Source organism: Narcine bancroftii, chromosome 7, assembly GCF_036971445.1.
Source record: "Narcine bancroftii isolate sNarBan1 chromosome 7, sNarBan1.hap1, whole genome shotgun sequence".
Lineage (NCBI taxonomy): Eukaryota > Metazoa > Chordata > Chondrichthyes > Torpediniformes > Narcinidae > Narcine > Narcine bancroftii.
This window is the reverse complement of record NC_091475.1, coordinates 150,750,530-150,770,461: the sequence shown is the minus strand read 5'-3', so window position 1 is coordinate 150,770,461 and position 19,932 is coordinate 150,750,530. Positions and strand designations below refer to the sequence as shown.

General features: G+C 38.2%; 1 protein-coding gene across 1 annotated transcript in view; it reads left to right on the top strand.

The window, feature by feature from the left end:
* cep295 (centrosomal protein 295) overlaps nucleotides 1-19,932 on the top strand; it is a 115,923-nt gene that overhangs the window by 83,442 nt on the left and 12,549 nt on the right. The window contains exons 23-25 of the mRNA XM_069890827.1: nucleotides 2,001-2,608; nucleotides 6,479-6,625; nucleotides 16,642-16,702. Coding sequence (XP_069746928.1) covers nucleotides 2,001-2,608; nucleotides 6,479-6,625; nucleotides 16,642-16,702 — 816 coding nt within the window. The remainder of the gene's footprint in view (nucleotides 1-2,000; nucleotides 2,609-6,478; nucleotides 6,626-16,641; nucleotides 16,703-19,932) is intronic.

The following is a 19,932-nucleotide window of genomic DNA, read 5'->3' as shown; positions in this document are numbered from 1 at the left end:
CAGTATTTGTAATGAAAATGTAGCACCACTGTTTCAAAGGAGGGGGCAGACTAAATGCAGTTAATTATAGGCCAGTTGGCTTAATGTCTGCAGTTGAAAAAATGTTTGAAGCTGTCATTGAGAAAGAAATAGTAAGACATTGGGATATAAATTGTCAGCAGACAGCATGGATTTAGGAAATTGGGTCATGCTTAAATTGTGGATTGATTTCAGGATAAATGATCACAGAAGGTCAAGGGAATAGGTGGATGTGGCCTACTTTGATTTCTAGAGGGCATTGATAAAATTCTGCACTTTATGAAACAGGATGCACAGATCTGGGGCTAATATATTAACATTGATAGAGGATGGGTTAACCAATAGAAGGCAGTGAGTTTGATGAACATTTCAATCAGTGGTTAATGATGACAGTTCTTTGCCCACATCTGTGTAGAGATTAGATATCTATATATAGTGCATATTATAGCCCTCTATACAAAGAGGGGACCAAGTGTAGTTTATTTTTTTACTGATTACATTAAATTATGTGGAAAAACAAATTTTGTCAAGTCTACAAAGATGTAGATTAATTGAATGAGCAGATAGAGTACAACTTCAATAACAATGTGCTTATCCATTTTAGAATGAAAAATAACTAATTGGACTTTTATTTGAATAATTAAAAATTGTAGCATGTTGTTTTGCAGCGAGACCTGGATGTGCATGAATTTAAAAATTACATTTGCTGATGCACCAGGTAATCAAGAAGGCAAATAGAATGTTGGCCTTCATTGTCTGAGAGATTGAATTTAAGAGCAGGGAGGTTCTGATGCAACTGTGCAAGGTGCTGGACCTGCAATTCCAATCTCCTTGATAAAGATATAGTGGCTTTAGAGGTGGAAATCAGCAAGTTGATTCTGGAAATGATGGGGTTAGCTCATTAGGAGAGATTGAATAGCCTGGGGCTATATAGTAGAGTTTAGAAGGATGAGAGGGGATCTTCTAGAAACATTGTGGAAGGGGTGGATAGAACAAAGGGGTGAATAGAAGGAAGGGGTGGGGGCATTTTTCCCCTCCAGGTGATACTAGAACTTGGGGACATAGCCTCAAGATTTGGTAGAAATTAGATTTAATACAGGTGAGGAGAAACTGCTTCTCCCAGAGATTTGTGAATCTGAAATTCTATACGAAATAAAGCAGTAGTGGTTGCCTCGTTACATGTTATAGTTCCCTTAAAATGGCAGCACTCTTGGACAAGATGGCACGTATACCGTGTGTATTATTGAATTGTATGTGTACTATGTCTGGTTGTGTGTCTGCATGGTTTTCACCTTGGACTGATGAATGCTGTTTCATTGGGGTCTTGTACAATCAAATAACAATCTTGACTTGTCTTATTGGGCAAGGCGTTAAGTACAAGAATTTGGATGCCTTGTTACAGTGGTATAGAACATGGGTGAGACTATATCTGGATTATTGAATGTAAAACTAGTTGCCATGCTGAGGGAAGGGTCTGATTAAGCTAGAGAGGGTGTCTAAAAGATGCACAGAAATCTTGTTGGGACTTAGGAGATTGGCATGTTTCCCTGGAGAAAAGGAACATGAGGGGTGGAATAAGTCTTTTCATCAGGATAGGAGAGTCTAAAACTCCAGGGTATAGGTTTAAGGATCCAGTAAGCCAAATTGTGTCCTTTGTTATCATAAGATCTCTTGTTATTATAAGGCATGTTTCTGAGCCTGCACGCCACTTTGTATTCACCAGTCTGGAAAGCAGTAAAATGTTGTTGAAGTAATTCAATAAGATAATTAAATCTAATAAATTTCGTGCTGAATTGTTTCAGAAGTATTAAAATTCAGCTTCAGCTTTTTAAATTTTCCATAAGCAGAGAGAATGAGAATATATCGTGATGCCATGTATTGATTTTAGTTTTGCTTCTCATATTACATTTTTATGTATTTGTGTGACAATAAAAGGAGCCTTGAAGCTGTTTTATGTGACTAAAGAGAATTTCATTCTGCAGAAAACAGTGGTTTGCAATCTATTCAACCAGTTCAACTGGAAAATACTACAAGACAAGAAAGTTCAAGCACAGACTATTCTGGTGAAAGTTTAGAATGGGAATTTCATAATAAAACTGAATGCATTCCTCCATATGACCCTTCAAGAACAGGAACAGAAAGTGTTGATTCATTGATTATGGACTCCATAAAACAATCACCTTGTTTTGAATCAGCCATTGAAAAATTGCGAACTGGTGATGGGGAAAATTCCCTGGAGCATGCTGGTTCATTCTTTCAACTGAATGGAACATTGAATACAGTTAATGAGTACAAAATATCGGACCAAAATGGAAAATGGCTGGAGAGCTGCAGGCCTGAAGTACAGATTGTCACATTTACCAATTCAAAAGATCCACTGACTCTGAATAATCCATCTGTTGAAGCCTTGATGTTACCAGGCAAGAACGATTGCATTTGTAGTGAAGTTCAGCAAATTGCAGAACAGAATCCTATAATGCAACCTAACACAATAAAAGGAACAGATGTTAAACTGGAACGTGTATGTGAGTGGGAAGCTCAATGGGATCGGTCTCGACCAGAAGTTTGCTTGACTCAAACAGTTGGACTAGTAAGTTGAGTTGTTTATTTGGTTCAGAGGTGCCTCTGAGCCAAGAATTGTTTCCTTCTTGTAATTCTTTAAAATTTTTATCAACAAGATGATGTCTTGCATACTGAGTCAGATATTTGATTCTGTTTCAAGAATTGGAGTGTTTTTAAAGTTACTTCTGACTCTTGGGATAAATAATATTAAATGCTATTACATATTTATCACAGATTCTTGGTTCAAGTAAAGGTTGTATGGCAGTAAACTAAATCGCCCTTGGTCTAATGCACATTCGTTGCAAAGTGACCCTGCAGCGTCAGGGTACTTTATATTTTCAGAAACAATTATCATATGCATACTTTGAGATTGCCACTTGAAGCCTATTCTGTACCATCGTCTGGACCAAGATCTATACATTCATTATAAGAGGGATGGGAAATTGTTGAATCTGATGTAGTTTGAATCCCATGTAAAATATTCAAAGGAAACTTTGATTTCCATTAATATTACATTCTACCAGATGTATTCGTGTATTTATTTCAGAATTCTCACTTGCATTTGAGCCCCACCTGTAACTAAAAAGTGAACATAACTTAAATTCAATGATGAATTTGAATAATATTGTAACTGATCAGTTGCTAGAAATTTACAATGGGCCATTTTGCCAATGGCTGAAAATTTGCTCATGCTTGTCCTGCATGGTCACTGATTTGCAACTTACTACATATTTGAAGTCTACTGTTAATGAAGTGTCCATTGAGGAACTTGTTCGATATAGTAAGATGTCTGCATCACCGTTCTTTGAGGTAATAAGTTATGGACTGTTGTCCTCTTAAAAAAAATTTTAAAAGTTTATCAACTCCCTTCTCATCCTCTTATTCCTAAAGTTCTGGGGCACTAATTTTTCTGCAGAGTAGGTCTTTCTTATCAGGTGCTCATAATTTTTTTTCTCTGTAATCTCTCGTTATGGTAGTTCTGCCACCTCAGGAATTAGTCCATTGAACTTTTATTATCATTTGGCGATCTTGGTCAAGGCGGTGATGAGTACTCAATACTCCAGTTGTGGTCTCAACAAAGCTCGATATAATTGTAGGAAGACATCTTTGTTCCTGTACTCCATCGTCATACTCTTTGCGACCTTAACTGTCTTGTGTTTTCAGAGACTGACTATGAAAACAGAACCACATAATTTTCTTATTTCCTCTGTTATTTCCCTATTCCCCATTATTAATTTTTCTGTTGCTGACAGCAGCTACTGACAATTAAGCAGCAATTTTTACAACTTTCTATGTCCTCTTTTGTCTTCTCGTGCACTATTTTATTTCTGTCATTTGTTAAAATTTCACTGCTTCCATTCTTGAGTATATGACTTTGAATCTAATAATACTTTTTGGATATTGTGCTATCATTGCTGTTTTTTTTTAAACCATAGTTAGGTTGCTTTACCGTTTGTATTTTTACATAATGGAGGAATAAATAACAGGAATGTTGTAGTTCATGCATTCGTTCCTTGAATATTATCAAAGCTTGTGCACAATCACCCTTTTCATGAAACTTCCAATTCTCTCTGGTCAATTCACACCTCATATCTGTATAGTTTCAGTTGTTTGGATCTTGGACCCTAATTTTTGGAATGAACTACTTCTTGTCATGTGAAAATATGTTTATCTTTTTGGATTTAGCGTAACATGGAATCAGAAGGATGAGGCTTTGTCGTACTTTATTATGCTATATTTCACAAATATAGATACTTGTCAGCAGCAGGGACTCCACAGTATGCTCTTGTGCTTTCTTATCTCCTTTGGTTCTTGTGCTGGATGTGATCCAGTCCGAGGTGAAGACCCAAGGTCAGAAAAGTCCTGCTTGCTCATTCTCCTTTGCAATTGCCCATTGTTTTCCTTGGTCCTCTAATTTTCCTTGGTCTCTAATTGGTCTCTAATTGTTAACACTTGGTGTCCAGTGCCATTAATTTGTTTTTGAACTCCCAACTTTTGTTCTAGTCACAAACAGAGTCCCAAACTGTTACCTCTTTCCTCATCTATCTGAGTGAAATATTCTGTCATGTAATGGCCAATCTTCCCTTAATCAAGATCATTAAACCACCCTTTCTTACTGTTCAATGTTCAGTCACAAATAACATCTTCCCTAGTTGGATGTTTAAAATTCTAGTCTAAAATTACAGTCTCGTGCACTTGTGGTTGCATGAGTGCATGGAGTTGTATAGCATGAAGATGTGCCCTTCAATCCAACTAGTCCATACCAACCTCAAGGCTTATCTGGGATAATTCTATTTCCAGAATTTGGCACTGAAGCCTCAATTACTCATAATTAATGCATGTAGATCCAAGAACAATGAAACCCATCACATTTTGGCACAAGTAGGAACTGAAAGGGTCCAGAATGATTTTTATGATTAAGGAATGAGCTCCATCATCCATTTTCTACTGAGTGAAATTACCCAAAAACACAGACTTTTTAGAGAGAAAATGAAGTACAAGGTAAAATAGAGTGACATCAGCATGGTTTTCTTTAGAGATGTTCTTTAGTGACAAAACTGTTCAAATTATTTGAATAAATAATGAGCAGCACAGACAAAGAAGTGTCATGGGTGTTTTGATGGATTTCCAGAAGACTTTTGACAAGCTGTCACACACAAGGCTGCTGAACAAAATTGGAGCCCATGGTATTATGGGATAAATGACAGGATGGATAGAAGATTAGCTGACTGCCAAAATGCAAAGTGTGTGAATAATTGGTACCTTTGCTGGCAGACTGGCATTGACTTATGTTCATCCTTAGTTGGCATTGGTTTTGCTACTTTTTGCATTGTATGTAAATGATTTAGATGATGGAATTGATAGCTTTGTGGCCAAGTAGGTAGATCATATGAAGATCTTGAAGGGGCAGGTCGTGTTGAGGAAGCAGAGAATCTGCAGAGCAACTTGGACAGGTTGTGCAAAGTGGCAGTGCACTTTGAAAGAAGGAATTTTCTAAATGGGGAGAGAATTCAGTAAGCAGAGATTGAGAGGGACTTGTACCAGTGGAGGATTTCATGAAAGTTAACTTGCAAGCTGATCTGGTGGTAAGAAAGACAAATGCAATGTTAGCATTCATTTTGTGAGGACTAGAATATAAAAGCCAAGATAAATTTCTGAAGTTTCATAAGGTGTTGGTGAAATCACTAGAAATATTGTGAGCAATTTTGAGCTCCATATTGAAGAAAGGATGTGCTGACATTGGAGAAGGTCGAGGATATTTACAAGAATGATCCCAGGGATGAGGTGGTTAATGTATAGGAAGTTTTTGAGGCCCAACTATACTGGTTGGAGTTTAGAAGGCTAAGGGAAGATTCCATTGAAACTTACCGAATGTTGAAAGGGTTGGATATTGTGGCATGGAGAAGATGTTTCCAGTAGTGGGAAAGTCCAAGACCAGAGGAGATAGCCTCAGAATAAAAAGATTATCTCTAAAGAACCGAGAAGAAAATAAACTTTCAGCTTGAGGGTGGTGAATCTGTGGAATTATCGACACAGACGGCTGTGGAAACGAAGTGGAGATGGAAGGTTTTCTATCGGTAAAGATGTCAAAGGTTGTGGGGAGAAGGCAGGAGAATGGGGTTGTGAAGAAAATTGCATCAGACAGCTTCTGCATATTAGAAATAATATTCTAAATATTAGAAGCAACTTGTACTTTGAAGCTTAAAACCATAATTCATTACTCAACTTCTTTTGGAAGCACTAACACACGATAGGACTGGAGTTCACCATATTTTCAAGGGAAATTAAAGAGAACAATTGCTTATAATGCTGCATCAAAATTAATAACACTTGAATCAAGTTTGCTGTATTTTTCTTAGTTGTCAGAAATAGCTAAATATTTGTTTTTTTGTCTTAGGGTATAGAGTCAAATGTCGGAATTATGGAAGAACCAGAACTTACACAGTTGACGCTAAATGATTCAACTTTATTAGACGATGAAGTAGGACAAGAGTTTCCAGTTGAGAATCTGACAAACGAAAATGAAAAACCAGCATTTTCTCAGGTAAAATATTCCTTGACTCCCACAGCCATTTCTTTTTTTATAATTTTTAAAAAATTTTCACACTATGAACCATATCAACCAAAATATGTACAAACGTTTCTCATTAAATTTACACAGTGGTCTTTTTTACCCTTTCCCTCCCTCCTGTCTACCCACTCCCCTCCAAAACCCATAAATATTCAACATTTACAATACAATAAAACCATAAAACAATATCTTCACACAAAGGAAAATAAACAAGAAAAATACGTCATCTATTTATTACGCACTGACTCTAGTTGTTTTGTCATCTTATCATTTTCATTCTCATTTTAGGGGATGGAGGTCGTAAGCAAGCTCTCTCTGATATGTTCCATGTATGGTTCCCAAATTTGTTCAAACATTGTGACTTTATTTTTTTAAATTATATGTTATTTTTTCCAATGGAATACATTTATTCATTTCCATGTACCATTGCTGTATACTCATGCTCTCTTCCATTTTCCAAGTTGACATTATACATTTTTTTTGCTATCGCTAAGGCTATCATGAATTTTTTTGCACTTTATCCAATTTGAGGCCTAATTCTCTACTTCTTATGTTGCTTAAAAGAAATATCTCTGGTTTTTTTGGTATGTTATTTTTTGTAATTTTATTTAGTATCTGATTTAATTCTTCCCAAAATGTACATTCCCAAGTTGCATGTAATGTTGTTCCCATTTCCTTCTTGCAGCGAAAACATCTATCTGATAATGTTGAATCCCATTTTTTTAATTTTTGAGGAATAATATATACCCTGTGGAACCAATTATACTGTCTCATGCATAATCTTGTGTTTATTGTATTCTTCATAGTTCCAGAACATAACTTTTCCCATACTTCATTTTTATCTTGATGTTTAGATCCTTTTCCCACTTCTGCTTAGGTTTATAGTTTATTTTATTTTCCTTATCTTGCAGCTTAATGTACATGTTGGTTATAAATCTTTTAATTATCATTCTGTCTATAATCACGTATTCAAAGCTGCTTCCTTCAGGTAATCTCAAGCTGTTTCCCAATTTATCCTTTAAATCACACATGTCAAACTCTGGCCCATAATTATATTTGGCCCGCAAGATCATATTAAATATATATGAGAGTTGGCCCGCTGGCCGTCGCGCAAGTATAGCACATGCACAGCAGCAAGTACTACCATAGTAGTTTATAGCACTTCCACAGCAGGCACAGCAGTACACCGATATAGTTAACGGGAACGTTAATTAGATATTCACAGCGGCGCCGATACAACGGACCCGCCGCCTAGCTACAACGGACCCGCCGCCTAGCTCCATGTGGCTGGACGTGGTGGGTCACCTCCGCGTCTCCTTGAGCTTCATCTGTGGGCGGGTGCTGCTGGGCATCGGACTTTCCACTGGGGTGGAGGTCGCGGACGAGTTCCACCGCTCTCACGGTATTCCCGGTGAGATGGCGAGACCAGCGGGGACTCCTTGGGTTGTTGGCGGCGGTTGCGGCAGGCGGAGGCGGGGGCGGGGGCGGAGGAGGGAGAGGGGGCGGGGGGGGATGCTGCTCGGGTTTGCTGGCTGGGCTGGGGAGGGCTCCCTGCAGACCTCCGCTCCCTGGCATGCTTCTCGGCAACGTGCGATCCTTGGCTTAAAGGCTAGAGAGAAATATTATTTATTGAATATTTTATTTCTTATTTGTTAATGCTTCTTATGGAAAGAGTTTAACCAAAACTATTATTAAACATTTATTTAATAAGAAAAAGTTTAACATTATATATGTTGAGAGAAAACATGCAGATGTTGTTGAAAATTTCAATAAATATTTAGTTCGGCCCTCGACTTAGTCCAAGTTTTTAATTTTGGCCCTCGGTGAATTTGAGTTTGACACCCCTGCTTTAAATAAACTTTCAATTGATGATATACAAAGATTGTACCTTGAGTTATTCCATATTTGTACTTCAGCTGTTCAAATGTTAATAAATTATTTCCCAAAAAAACAATTTTCTATTCTTTTGATTCCTTTTTTCTCCTATTCTCTAAAGGAAAAGTTGTCTTTTGTAAAAGGGATTAGCGGATTTTGCGTCAATAGTAATTTTGGTATTTGATAATTCATTTTTTTTTCCTTTCTAAGTGGATCTTCTTCCATGTATTAAGTAAATGATGAAGTACTGGTGAATTTTTATATTGCACCAGCTTTTCATCCCACTTATAAAGTATATGTTCCGGTACCTTTTCCCCTATTTTATCTAGTTCTATCTTAGTCCAGTCTGGTTTTTCCCTTGTCTGGTAAAAATCTGATAAATGCAGGTACACAATCCTTTATCCGGAACCCTTGAGGAACAGTGTGTTCCAAATTTCGGATTTTTCCAGATTTTGGAAAGCCCACCCAAATTGTGCTGCCATATCCACTCCCACCCCCTTCCGGTCCCCCTCCGCCGGTCCCCCGACCCCTAAGCCACACGGCCGTCACTCTCATCTGCCTCCCCCGACTGCCTGGCAGTCTCCCCTGGCCGCCGGTCCCCCCGACCGCCAGTCCCCACTTGCCGGATTTTGGAGGTTTCTGAATTTTATATGTCCGGATAAAGGATTGTGTACCTGTAGCTTAATTGTGCGGCTCTATAATAATTTCTAAAATTTGGTAACTGCAAACCACCCTGATTATACCTCTCTGCTAATTTATCTAGCGCTACCCTTGGATTCCTCTCTTTCCACAAGAATTTCCTTATTATTCTCTTTAGTTCCTTAAAGAATTTTTCTGCTAAAGGAATTGGTAACGTTTGAAATAAGTATTGTATCCTTGGGAACACATTCATTTTAATGCAGTTTACCCTCCCTATCAATGTTAGTGGTAATTCTTTCTAATGTTCTAAGTCTTCCTTCAATTTCTTTATTAATTTAGTTTGTAAGTTATTATCTAACCTCATCCCTAGGTATCGAATTGCTTGTGCTTGCCATTTAAATGGTGATTCTTTTTTAAATTCTGTATAGTCTGCGTTACTCATTGGCATCACTTCAATTTTATTTGCATTGATCTTGTACCCCAATATTTCTCCATATTCCTTCAATTTCTTATGTAATTTTTTTACTGATATATCTGGTTCTGTTAGGTATACTATGATGTCATCTGCAAATAAGCTGATTTTATACTCCTTCTCCTTTATTTTTATCCCTTTTATTTTCTATTCTTAACAGTTCTGCCAAAGGTTCTATTGCTAAGGCGAACAATGAGGGGGAGAGTGGACATCCCTGTCTAGTTGACCTACTTAATTTAAAGTGACTCGATACATATCCATTTACTGTTACCTTCGCCAATGGTCCATTATACAATGCTTTAATCCAATTTATATATTTTAAATAAGTAATTCCATTCTACTCTGTCAAAGGCTTTTTCTGCGTCTCGAGCAACAGCCTCTGTTGGTTTCTTATTTCCATGAACTACATGGATTAGATTAATAAGTTTGCAGACATTGTCCGCTGTTCGTCTTTTCTTAATAAATCCAGTTTGATCTTGTTTTACTATTTTAGGTACACAATCGGCCAATCTGTTTGCTAATAATTTCTCTATTATCTTATAGTCTGAGTTAAGTAGAGATATTGGTCTATATGATGCTGGTGTCAATGGATCCTTCCCGGTCTTTGGTATTACTGTAATTACTGCTGTCTAACATGAATCTGCCAAATTTTGTGTTTCTTCTATCTGGTTCATTACTTCCAAGAGAGGAGGAATTATTAACTCTTTAAATGTTTATAGAATTCTATTGGAAATCCATCCTCTCCTGGTGTTTTATTGTTCGGCAGCTTTTTTTATATCTCCTATATTTCCTCTATTTTAAATGGTTTTATTAGTTTGTTTTGTTCCTCTTCTTGCAATTTCAGCAATTCAATTTTAGCTAAAAATTCCTCTATTTTGTCATCTTTCCCCTCGTTCTCTGTTTGATATAAATGTTCATAAAATTCCTTAAAATTTTCATGAATCTCTGTTGGATTATATGTAATTTGTTTGTCCTTTTTCCTTGACGCCAGTATCGTTCTTTTAGCTTATTCTGTTTTAAGTTGCCAGGCTAATATTTTTTTCCTCCCAGTTCCTAATACTTTTGCTTTGTTTTCATTATGTTCTTCTCCACCTTGTACGTTTGTAATGTTTCGTATTTAATTTTTTTTGTCTGCCAATTCTCTCCTTTTTGTTCTATCATCCCTTTTTACTAATTCCTTTTCTGTACTTACTATCTCCCTTTCCAACTGCTCTATTTCCTGATTGTAATCCTTTTTCATCTTAGTCACATAACTTATTATCTGCCCTCTAATGAAGGCTTTCATTGCATCCCATAATATAAATTTGTCTTTCTCTGTTATATTTTAATTTGGTGTTCAATAATCTCCCTAAATTCCTGTCTTTTAAATAGCATGGAGTTTAACCTCCATCTATATGTTCTTTGTGGGATGTCCTCCAGTTCTATTGCTAATAATAGGGGTGAATGATCTGATAGTAGTTAAGGTTTATACTTAGTTTTCATGACTCTCCCTTGAATATGGGCTGACAACAAAAACATATCAATCCTTGAATAAGTTTTGTGCCTACTCAAATAATTCCTTCTCTCTTGGGTGTTGCCTCCTCCATATATTCATAAGTTTCATTTCCTGCATTGATTTAACTATAAATTTGGCTACTTTATTCTTTTTACTTGTCTTTTGTCCAGTTTTAACCAACATTGGGTCCAAATTAAGGTTAAAATCCCCTCCTATCAATATATTTCCTAGTGTGTCTGCAATCTTCAAAAAAAAATCCTGCATAAACTTTTGAACCTCCTCATTAGGCACATATATATATTGAGCAAATTCCGAAATTCTGAGTATATCTGACACTTTATCATTGCATACCTCCCTGCCGGATCTATTATTTCTTCCTCTATTTTGATTGGTACATTTTTGTTAACTAGTATGGCTACACCTCTAGCTTTTGAATTATAGGATGCTGTCGTTACGTGTCCTACCCAGTCTCTCTTTAATTTGTTATGTTCTGCTTCAGTTAGATGTGTTTCTGCACAAATGCTATATCTATTTTTTTCTCCTCCTCTTCCTCTTAATTTGGTTATGTATTCCATTAATGTTTATGGTCATATAGTTCTACATGGCCATCTTATATTTTGCATACACCTCTTTTCCACCTCTTCACCACCTCCATCCCCCTTTTCCCCATTTTCATCTCTTAGTTTTCTCTTATTACACATAATGTACGACGACACATTTAAAACAAGGTATCCCCGCAGTTCCCACATCCACTAATACCTTAACACTAAAAGTTCTGCCCTCTCTGAGTTGCGCCCATATCCCTTGCCGGGCAACCGCAACTCCCCTTTTCATTTGGATTGCGATCTTGTTCGCAGCATCAACTGATTTTGCAGTGATGGTTATTCCCCCTCTACCCAGCCCTCTCCAGAAAACTTTTTTTTAAACACATATAACAAAGCTCTATTTTCCCCCCTCTTACTCCCTTCCTTCCCTTCTCGTTTCCCTCTTTAGTTCTTTACATATACATTGTTTTTACATCTTTATATATACTTTATCGCCGTTCTTCATTCTTGTTACATCTCTTCTCCTTTCCTGCAAACGTTCTGTGAATTCTTGTGCTTTCTCTTGATCCGATAACAGTCTGCTTTGCTCACAGGGTATAAATATTTTAAGTACAGCTGGGAGCTTTTATGTGAATTTGTAACCTTTTTTCCATAAAATCGATTTCGCTGTATTAAACTCCTTCCTCCTCTTTAAGAGTTTAAAACTTATGTCTGGGTAAAAAAATATTTTTTGGCCCTTGTATTCCAATGGTTTATTATCTTCTCTAACTTTAGTCCTTGCCAGTATATTTTCTCTTGTGTATCTCAAAAATTTAACTTAGATGGATCCTGGTTTTTGATGTGCCTGTGGTTTCGGAGCTAATGCTCTGTGTGCCCTTTCTATTTTCATTTCTTCCTGCATTTCTGTCGTTCCCAGGACCTTTGGGATCCATCTTTTTATAAATTCCTTCATATCTGTGCCTTCTTCACCCTCCTTCAGGCCCACTATTTTAATGTTGTTTCGCCTACTATAATTTTTCAACATATCAATGTTCTGAGATAATAACTCTTGTGTCTCTTTAATTTTTTTGTCACTTCCAATTTTTCTCTTAAGTCATTTACTTCCATTTCTACAGCCATTTCCTGCTCTTCCACATTCTCTACTCTTTTCCCTATTTCTGTCATTACCAGTTCTAACCTTTGGATTTTATCTTCTGTTCTTTTCATTTTCCTTTTAATTACATTAATCTCTAATGATGACCATTCCTTTAGTGATCTCATTTGTTCTTCAAAAAAGACTTTATCTATATTCTGTTCATCAGTTTTACCTTTTTATTTCTTTGTCCATCAGTTTTATCTTCTATTTCTCTGTGAAGATCTTGGTCGTCTTCTTCCTCTTCTTCTGTGTCTGTATCTGTGTTTGTGTCATCTTCTTCTCTACTTTGTGTCTGTGTCTCTTCTGATTTTCCTGATGAGCTGCTTTTATCTCTTTGTCGGGCCTCTTGCTGGGCTGCTCATCTGTTGTGCTTCCTGACATTGATCTTCTTTTCGGTCATCCTTCCATCTGTCTCCCTCGTCTGTTTCATCGCTCCCTCTTCTGCTGGCTTCCTCGTCCTCCAGCTGTGTGCCCTGGTGTCGAGCGTCCCTCGGCTGTTCGTTCTGTGACAGCCCGCTCCTCTGCTGAGCCCCCCTCCCGCCGGTGTCCTCTTTCTCCTTTGATTGCGCAGTTCCGCACTTTTGTTTGGCTCCAAGAGCCATTTTTGTAGTGCACTTTGTAGTGCACCGGCTGGTGGGTCGCGACTCCACAGGGTAGGTACTGACCTCGAGGTTTTGGCACTCCTCGCCACCACAGCGCATTGTTCCTTCGTGCAGGTAAGGACATGCAGAAAAGTCTTCGACGACTTTTCTACATTTTTTCCAGTTGCTTTTACTTTCTCCTTCTTGGGAGCATCTTCTTTCTCTTCTCTGTACCTTTATCTTCTGTTTCTTATATTTTATTTTTGTTTTGCTTTGCTTTTTCCTAACTTTTTTCCTATTTTCCTTAGAGGGTTGGTTTTCCCAACCGGCCACTACTTCATCACGTGACTCCTCCCCCACAGCCATTTCAACTGTAGTTTCTCACAACCTACTTGCTGTTATGGTTCTATTCATTTATCTGTTTTTCCATCTGTCATATTTTTTCTGGTGATTAGACTTTCCATGTCATTGTCTCTGAAATGTCACCCTTTCTGAACTTCCTTCTTCCATATTGTTCAAAGGCTTTCATCTGTTTTATCTTTTTCTGCTCTTATGCCTTCACTTCCTTCTCCTGTATAGAGCAAGAAATGAGCAAGAGATTCATTTTGTACTTAATATGCTGACAGATTCTTTTTTAATTATATTTTATTTAATGTTTAAGACAAGAATAAAAATACACATACACGAATGTATATACAAAAAAAAATTATATCCTTAAAATAACATTAAACCTAGAAATAACCCTTCCGTACCTTAAGGAAAATAAACAGTGGACGGGGGGGGGGGGGGGGAAGGAAAAGGGGAAAGAGCTGGCATCAACATTTAATACAATTAAAAAAGAAATAAAAATAATAAATTATGAATAAGGGATGAAAATTAAATATAACATATTTAATAAATAGACTAAACTATTCTGGGATTTAAATAATTCAAATAAGGCTGCCAAATATCTATTATTACATACATCAACTAGACAAGGTTGCCTGCTGTCTCCAGCTCTATTTGCTTTGGCAATCAGATTGGATCCAGAAATAAAGGAGTTTAAAGTAGGCCTGGAATAATTAAAAAAAATAATTTATTTGCTGATGATATTTGACTGACATGGCTGGTTCCTTGGTTAGGCTCATAACTGTATTGGATAATTATAGTCTCTGGTTATAAAATAAATTGGGACAAAAGTGAAATTTTTACCTTTATCTAACGTAGACTATACTTAAAATCAACTTTGCAGTCACTTTAATTGGGTTAAAACAGAAAGGAAATATTTGGGGATCAAATTTAATAGTAATTTTAAAAATGTATATAAACTTAATTATCTCCCCTTGTTGCGGAAAATTGAGGAGGATCTTCATAAATGGATGAATCTGCTGATCACATTGTTGGGAAAAGTCAATTGCTGACAAAGTTTCTTCAACCTCCCATAACCCTATTTGTTATGGTGATGAGGATTTTTAATTTTATTTTTCCCAACTGTTTGTTTTCCCATGTCTGTCACTACTAACAATTTAAATTTATCAAGCATGGTATTCGCTCTGAAATGTGCGATGGTTCATTTACTTTGGTGTGTAATTGCATCAATTTCACAAACTTGTGTCAATAAATCTACTGTGGGTATAGAACTGCCAAGAGAACAATTTGCTCAAGGAATTTCAGTCTCTTATTGTGACATAGATATCACATTGACAATTCATCCATCTGGTTTAAGTGCAGTCACAATAGAACCCCACAGTATTCTAACTAACTTTCATTTTTGTCTATTTTTCTGTAGATGATTGAAGATCATTAGGTATTTTTCACCTTTTTTCCCAGTCGTTCCCAAGTTTCCCCACAATTTTCTCTGCCTGAACATATTATTTTATTTTCCATCACAATGTGTTTTCTTTGTTTCTCCCCATCCATCTATCCTTTACTATCTCATATTGGCTATTTTTGTTGCACATTTTGTATTTTTCATTGTAGGTTTGTTTCTCCTCTCAAGTTATCCATGACATTCAGAAACATGAAATAGTTTTTTTTTTTGTTGACATATGTAGTTATTATAAAAATGTATTTTTTAAAGTCCCTTTTCTGCACAGGTCAACACATTTCTCATTGATGGAAAAGCACAAAACTGCAGATGCTGAAAACCTGAAATAAAATAAACATGCTTGAAATATTCAACAGATCAAGTTGCAAATGTTACCAATTTTTCACCTCAGTTATATTTTTTAAAAGCAAACATTTAAACCTTTTTTAAAATTTGAACCTTGATAACTTTATGGTCTCAACTCAAAAAATTCACAAATATCGGTAGTTTCCAGATGAAAGATAATTTAAGGTTTAATGAGGTTTAATTTAAAGTTATGATTTTGTATTAAGTGTTATTTGTGTATTAAGCCAAGCACTGAATGGCCATCAACTTTTTTTCTGTGCTCATTCCTCCTGTACCCCATCTATTTGGGAAATAAAAATATTTGAATAAAAAGAAAATAATTTTGAATTTAACAAATTCATAGTTGTAATTGGGAAGTTGATGTATCCTCCCAAATATACTTTCATCAATGAAATCAAGTAGGTGTAGAAATTTGTATTTTCAAGGACATTTTGTTTGATATATTTAGTGCTTAGGTTGAATGTCAACAGCTTGTTCTCAGTTGCAACAAGGCAAAAACAACTTGATAACAGCCTTTAACATACTGGCAACATTTAAAATTTCTGGCCAAGTACAGTACAACTCCAATTATCCAAAATTGGACTCTCTGAAATCCTCAATTATCTGATTTTTATTTTGAGCCAAACTGACCGGGGACCTCTGGATCCCGGCGACAGTGGGGACTTTGGGCTCCTAGCAGAAACAGGGCCTCAGTGGGGAGGTGTCGGTAATCATCGGCAGCCAACAGTTTTTTTTCATGAGAACTAAACATTTTAATGCTTTACAGGCCTTCCCTTGTTGTTTGTTGTATTTTAAACTGTTAAAAGTGATTTGCTGTTGTTTCTGGGCTGCTTTTTTAAAAAGTGACCAGTTCTCGATGGGGGGGTGGGGGAATGTTTATCCGACATAGGCCTGGTCCCACACATGTCAGATAATCAGAGTTGTACTGAATTACTTACCTGGTGATGCCTTGATTTTCAAAAAGTTCTTAATTACCTCACATTTACTTGCATTAACCATTTTTCTGAAGAGTAATGAAGGGAAATAGTTCAAATTTGATCAATTGTTAAGTTTTTATCTTGTCACTCATGGATGTGAATTTCTTTTAACATGCAGGCAGATGGAGAGCAGCCAGTTATCATCAAGAACACCATTTCTAGCTCACAGAAATCTGAAGGTAAAAGTAAATAATTTTTTGGTGCTAGTTCCATAATTGTTTAACACAGTGGTTCTCAACCTTTTTCCTTTCCACTTACATACCACTTTAAGTAATCCCTATGATATCCCTATGATGGCATGCAGCCATCTTCAGCGCAAACTCCGGGAGGTCCAAAATGAGTGGTGGACTAGCCTCGCCAAGCCAAGCGAACCCAGCTCAGCGCGGACATTGGCAACTTCAGGGGTTTCTACGAGGCTCTAAAGGCTGTGTACAGCCCCTCACCCCAAGTCCAAACCCCGCTGCGCAGCTCAGACGGCAAAGTCCTCCTCAGTGACAAGATCTCCATCCTCAACCGATGGTCAGAACACTTCCAATCTCTTTTCAGTGCCAACCGCTCAGTCCAAGATTCCGCCCTGCTCCAGCTCCCTCAATAGCCCCTAAGGCTAGAGCTGAATGAGGTCCTCACCCAGGATGAGACATATAAGGCAATTGAACAACCGAAAAGTGGCAAAGCACCAGGTGTGGATGGAATCCCCCCAGAGGTCTGGAAGGCTGGCGGCAAAACTCTGCATGTCAAACTGCATGAGTTTTTCAAGCTTTATTGGGACCAAGGAAAACTGCCTCAGGACCTTTGTGATGCCATCATCATCACCCTGTACAAAAACAAAGGCGAGAAATCAGACTGCTCAAACTACAGGGGAATCACGCTGCTCTCCATTGCAGGCAAAATCTTCGCTAGGATTCTCCTAAATAGAATAATACCTAGTGTCGCCGAGAATATTCTCCAAGAATCACAGTACGGCTTTTGCGCAAACAGAGGAACTACTGACATGGTCTTTGCCCTCAGACAGCTCCAAGAAAAGTGCAGAGAACAAAACAAAGGACTCTACATCACCTTTGTTGACCTCACCAAAGCCTTCGACACTGTGAGCAGGAAAGGGCTTTGGAAAATACTAGAGCGCATCGGATGCCCCCCAAAATTCCTCAACATGGTTATCCAACTGCATGTAAACCAACAAGGTCGGGTCAGATACAGCAATGAGCTCTCTGAACCCTTCTCCATTAACAATGGCGTGAAGCAAGGCTGTGTTCTCGCACCAACCCTCTTTTCAATCTTCTTCAGCATGATGCTGAACCAAGCCATGAAAGACCTCAACAATGAAGACGCTGTTTACATCCGGTACCGCACGGATGGCAGTCTCTTCAATCTGAGGCGCCTGCAAGCTCACACCAAGACACAAGAGAAACTTGTCCGTGAACTACTCTTTGCAGACGATGCCGCTTTAGTTGCCCATTCAGAGCCAGCTCTTCAGCGCTTGACGTCCTGTTTTGCGGAAACTGCCAAAATGTTTGGCCTGGAAGTCAGCCTGAAGAAAACTGAGGTCCTCCATCAGCCAGCTCCTCACCATGACTACCATCCCCCCCACATCTCCATTGGGCACACAAAACTCAAAACGGTCAACCAGTTTACCTATCTCGGCTGCACCATTTCATCAGATGCAAGGATCGACAACGAGATAGACAACAGTCTCGCCAAGGCAAATAGCGCCTTTGGAAGACTACACAAAAGGGTCTGGAAAAACAACCAACTGAAAAACCTCACAAAGATAAGCGTATACAGAGCCGTTGTCATACCCACACTCCTGTTTGGCTCCGAATCATGGGTCCTCTACCGGCATCACCTACGGCTCCTAGAACACTTCCACCAGCGTTGTCTCCGCTCCATCCTCAACATTCATTGGAGCTCCTTCATCCCTAACGTCGAAGTACTCGAGATGGCAGAGGCCGACAGCGTCGAGTCCACACTGCTGAAGATCTAGCTGCGCTGGGTGGGTCACGTCTCCAGAATGGAGGACCATCGCCTTCCCAAAATCATGTGGCGAGCTCTCCACTGGCTACCGTGACAGAGGTGCACCAAAGAAGAGGTACAAGGACTGCCTAAAGAAATCTCTTGGTGCCTGCCACATTGACCACCGCCAGTGGGCTGATATCGCCTCAAACCGTGCGTGCATCTTGGCGCCTCACAGTTCGGCGGGCAGCAACCTCCTTTGAAGAAGACCGCAGAGCCCACCTCACTGACAAAAGACAAAGGAGGAAAAACCCAACACCCAACCCCAACCAACCAATTTTCCCCTGCAACCGCTGCAACCATGTCTGCCTGTTCCGCATCGGACTTGTCAGCCACAAACGAGCCTGCAGCTGACGTGGACATTTACCCCCTCCATAAATCTTCGTCCGCGAAGCCAAGCCAAAGAAGATGGAAAGAAAGATGATATTGGTGCTCCTGATTAGAAAGGGATTACTTAAGGTGGTATGTGAGTGGGAAGGGAAGGTTGAGAGCCACCGCTCTAGACCCAATTGTTACTTAAATATTTTGCTTATGAAAAATTGTCATTGGCCCATTTCCTTTGAAGTTATGAAACCATTCACATAACAAGTCAATTAGGTACGATTAAAACAGTGGTTTTCAAACTTTTTCTTTCCACTCACATACCACCTCAACTAATCCCTTACTAATCACAGAGCACCTATGGCATAGGGAATACTTAAAGTGGTATGTGAGTGGAAAGAAAATGGTTGAGAACCACTGGTATAACACTTCAATGTTTTTCTTTGCTTTGTTTTATCTATCTAAGAAAGTTTCATGTGGTGGCAAATCATCACGAGGCAAAAGAATTCAGAAATATTGTTATGCTCTCAGTCAAAGCTAAGAGGAATCCATGCGCTTTCTTTGAAAGTGTTGAAGTACACCTGAACCCAATGTTTAAAAATATAAAAATGCCAACTGTAGATTGTGGAAACCTGAAACTTTTAAAAAAAAAAACTTTAGTCAGCCATTGCCAGGGAGAAAGAAACTAAAACTTGTGTTTCAGGTCAATGATCTTTCATCAGAATGGGGGGGGGGGGGAGGGGAATGGAAAAATCAAAATCGATTATAAAATTATACAAATTCACAAAAGAATATTTCTATCAGTCTTGATGTGGAATCTTGGCCTGAAACATTGTCAGTTTGACTTGCTGAGTTCTTCCAGCAGTTTTTATTCCAGATTACAGCCTCTGGAGTCCTGTGCCTTTCCAGTGTGTTCTGTTATGGGGGAAACCCAGGACTTAGTGAATAGCAAGGATGATACTGAGACAGAAGTGGATCTATTTGGAGGATTTGTAAATATCAAAATCCGATTTCATTGTTAGCTGCTGGTTGTGCAAATTGGAAACTTTGATTAAAATCTGAAACACTTCAACATTGA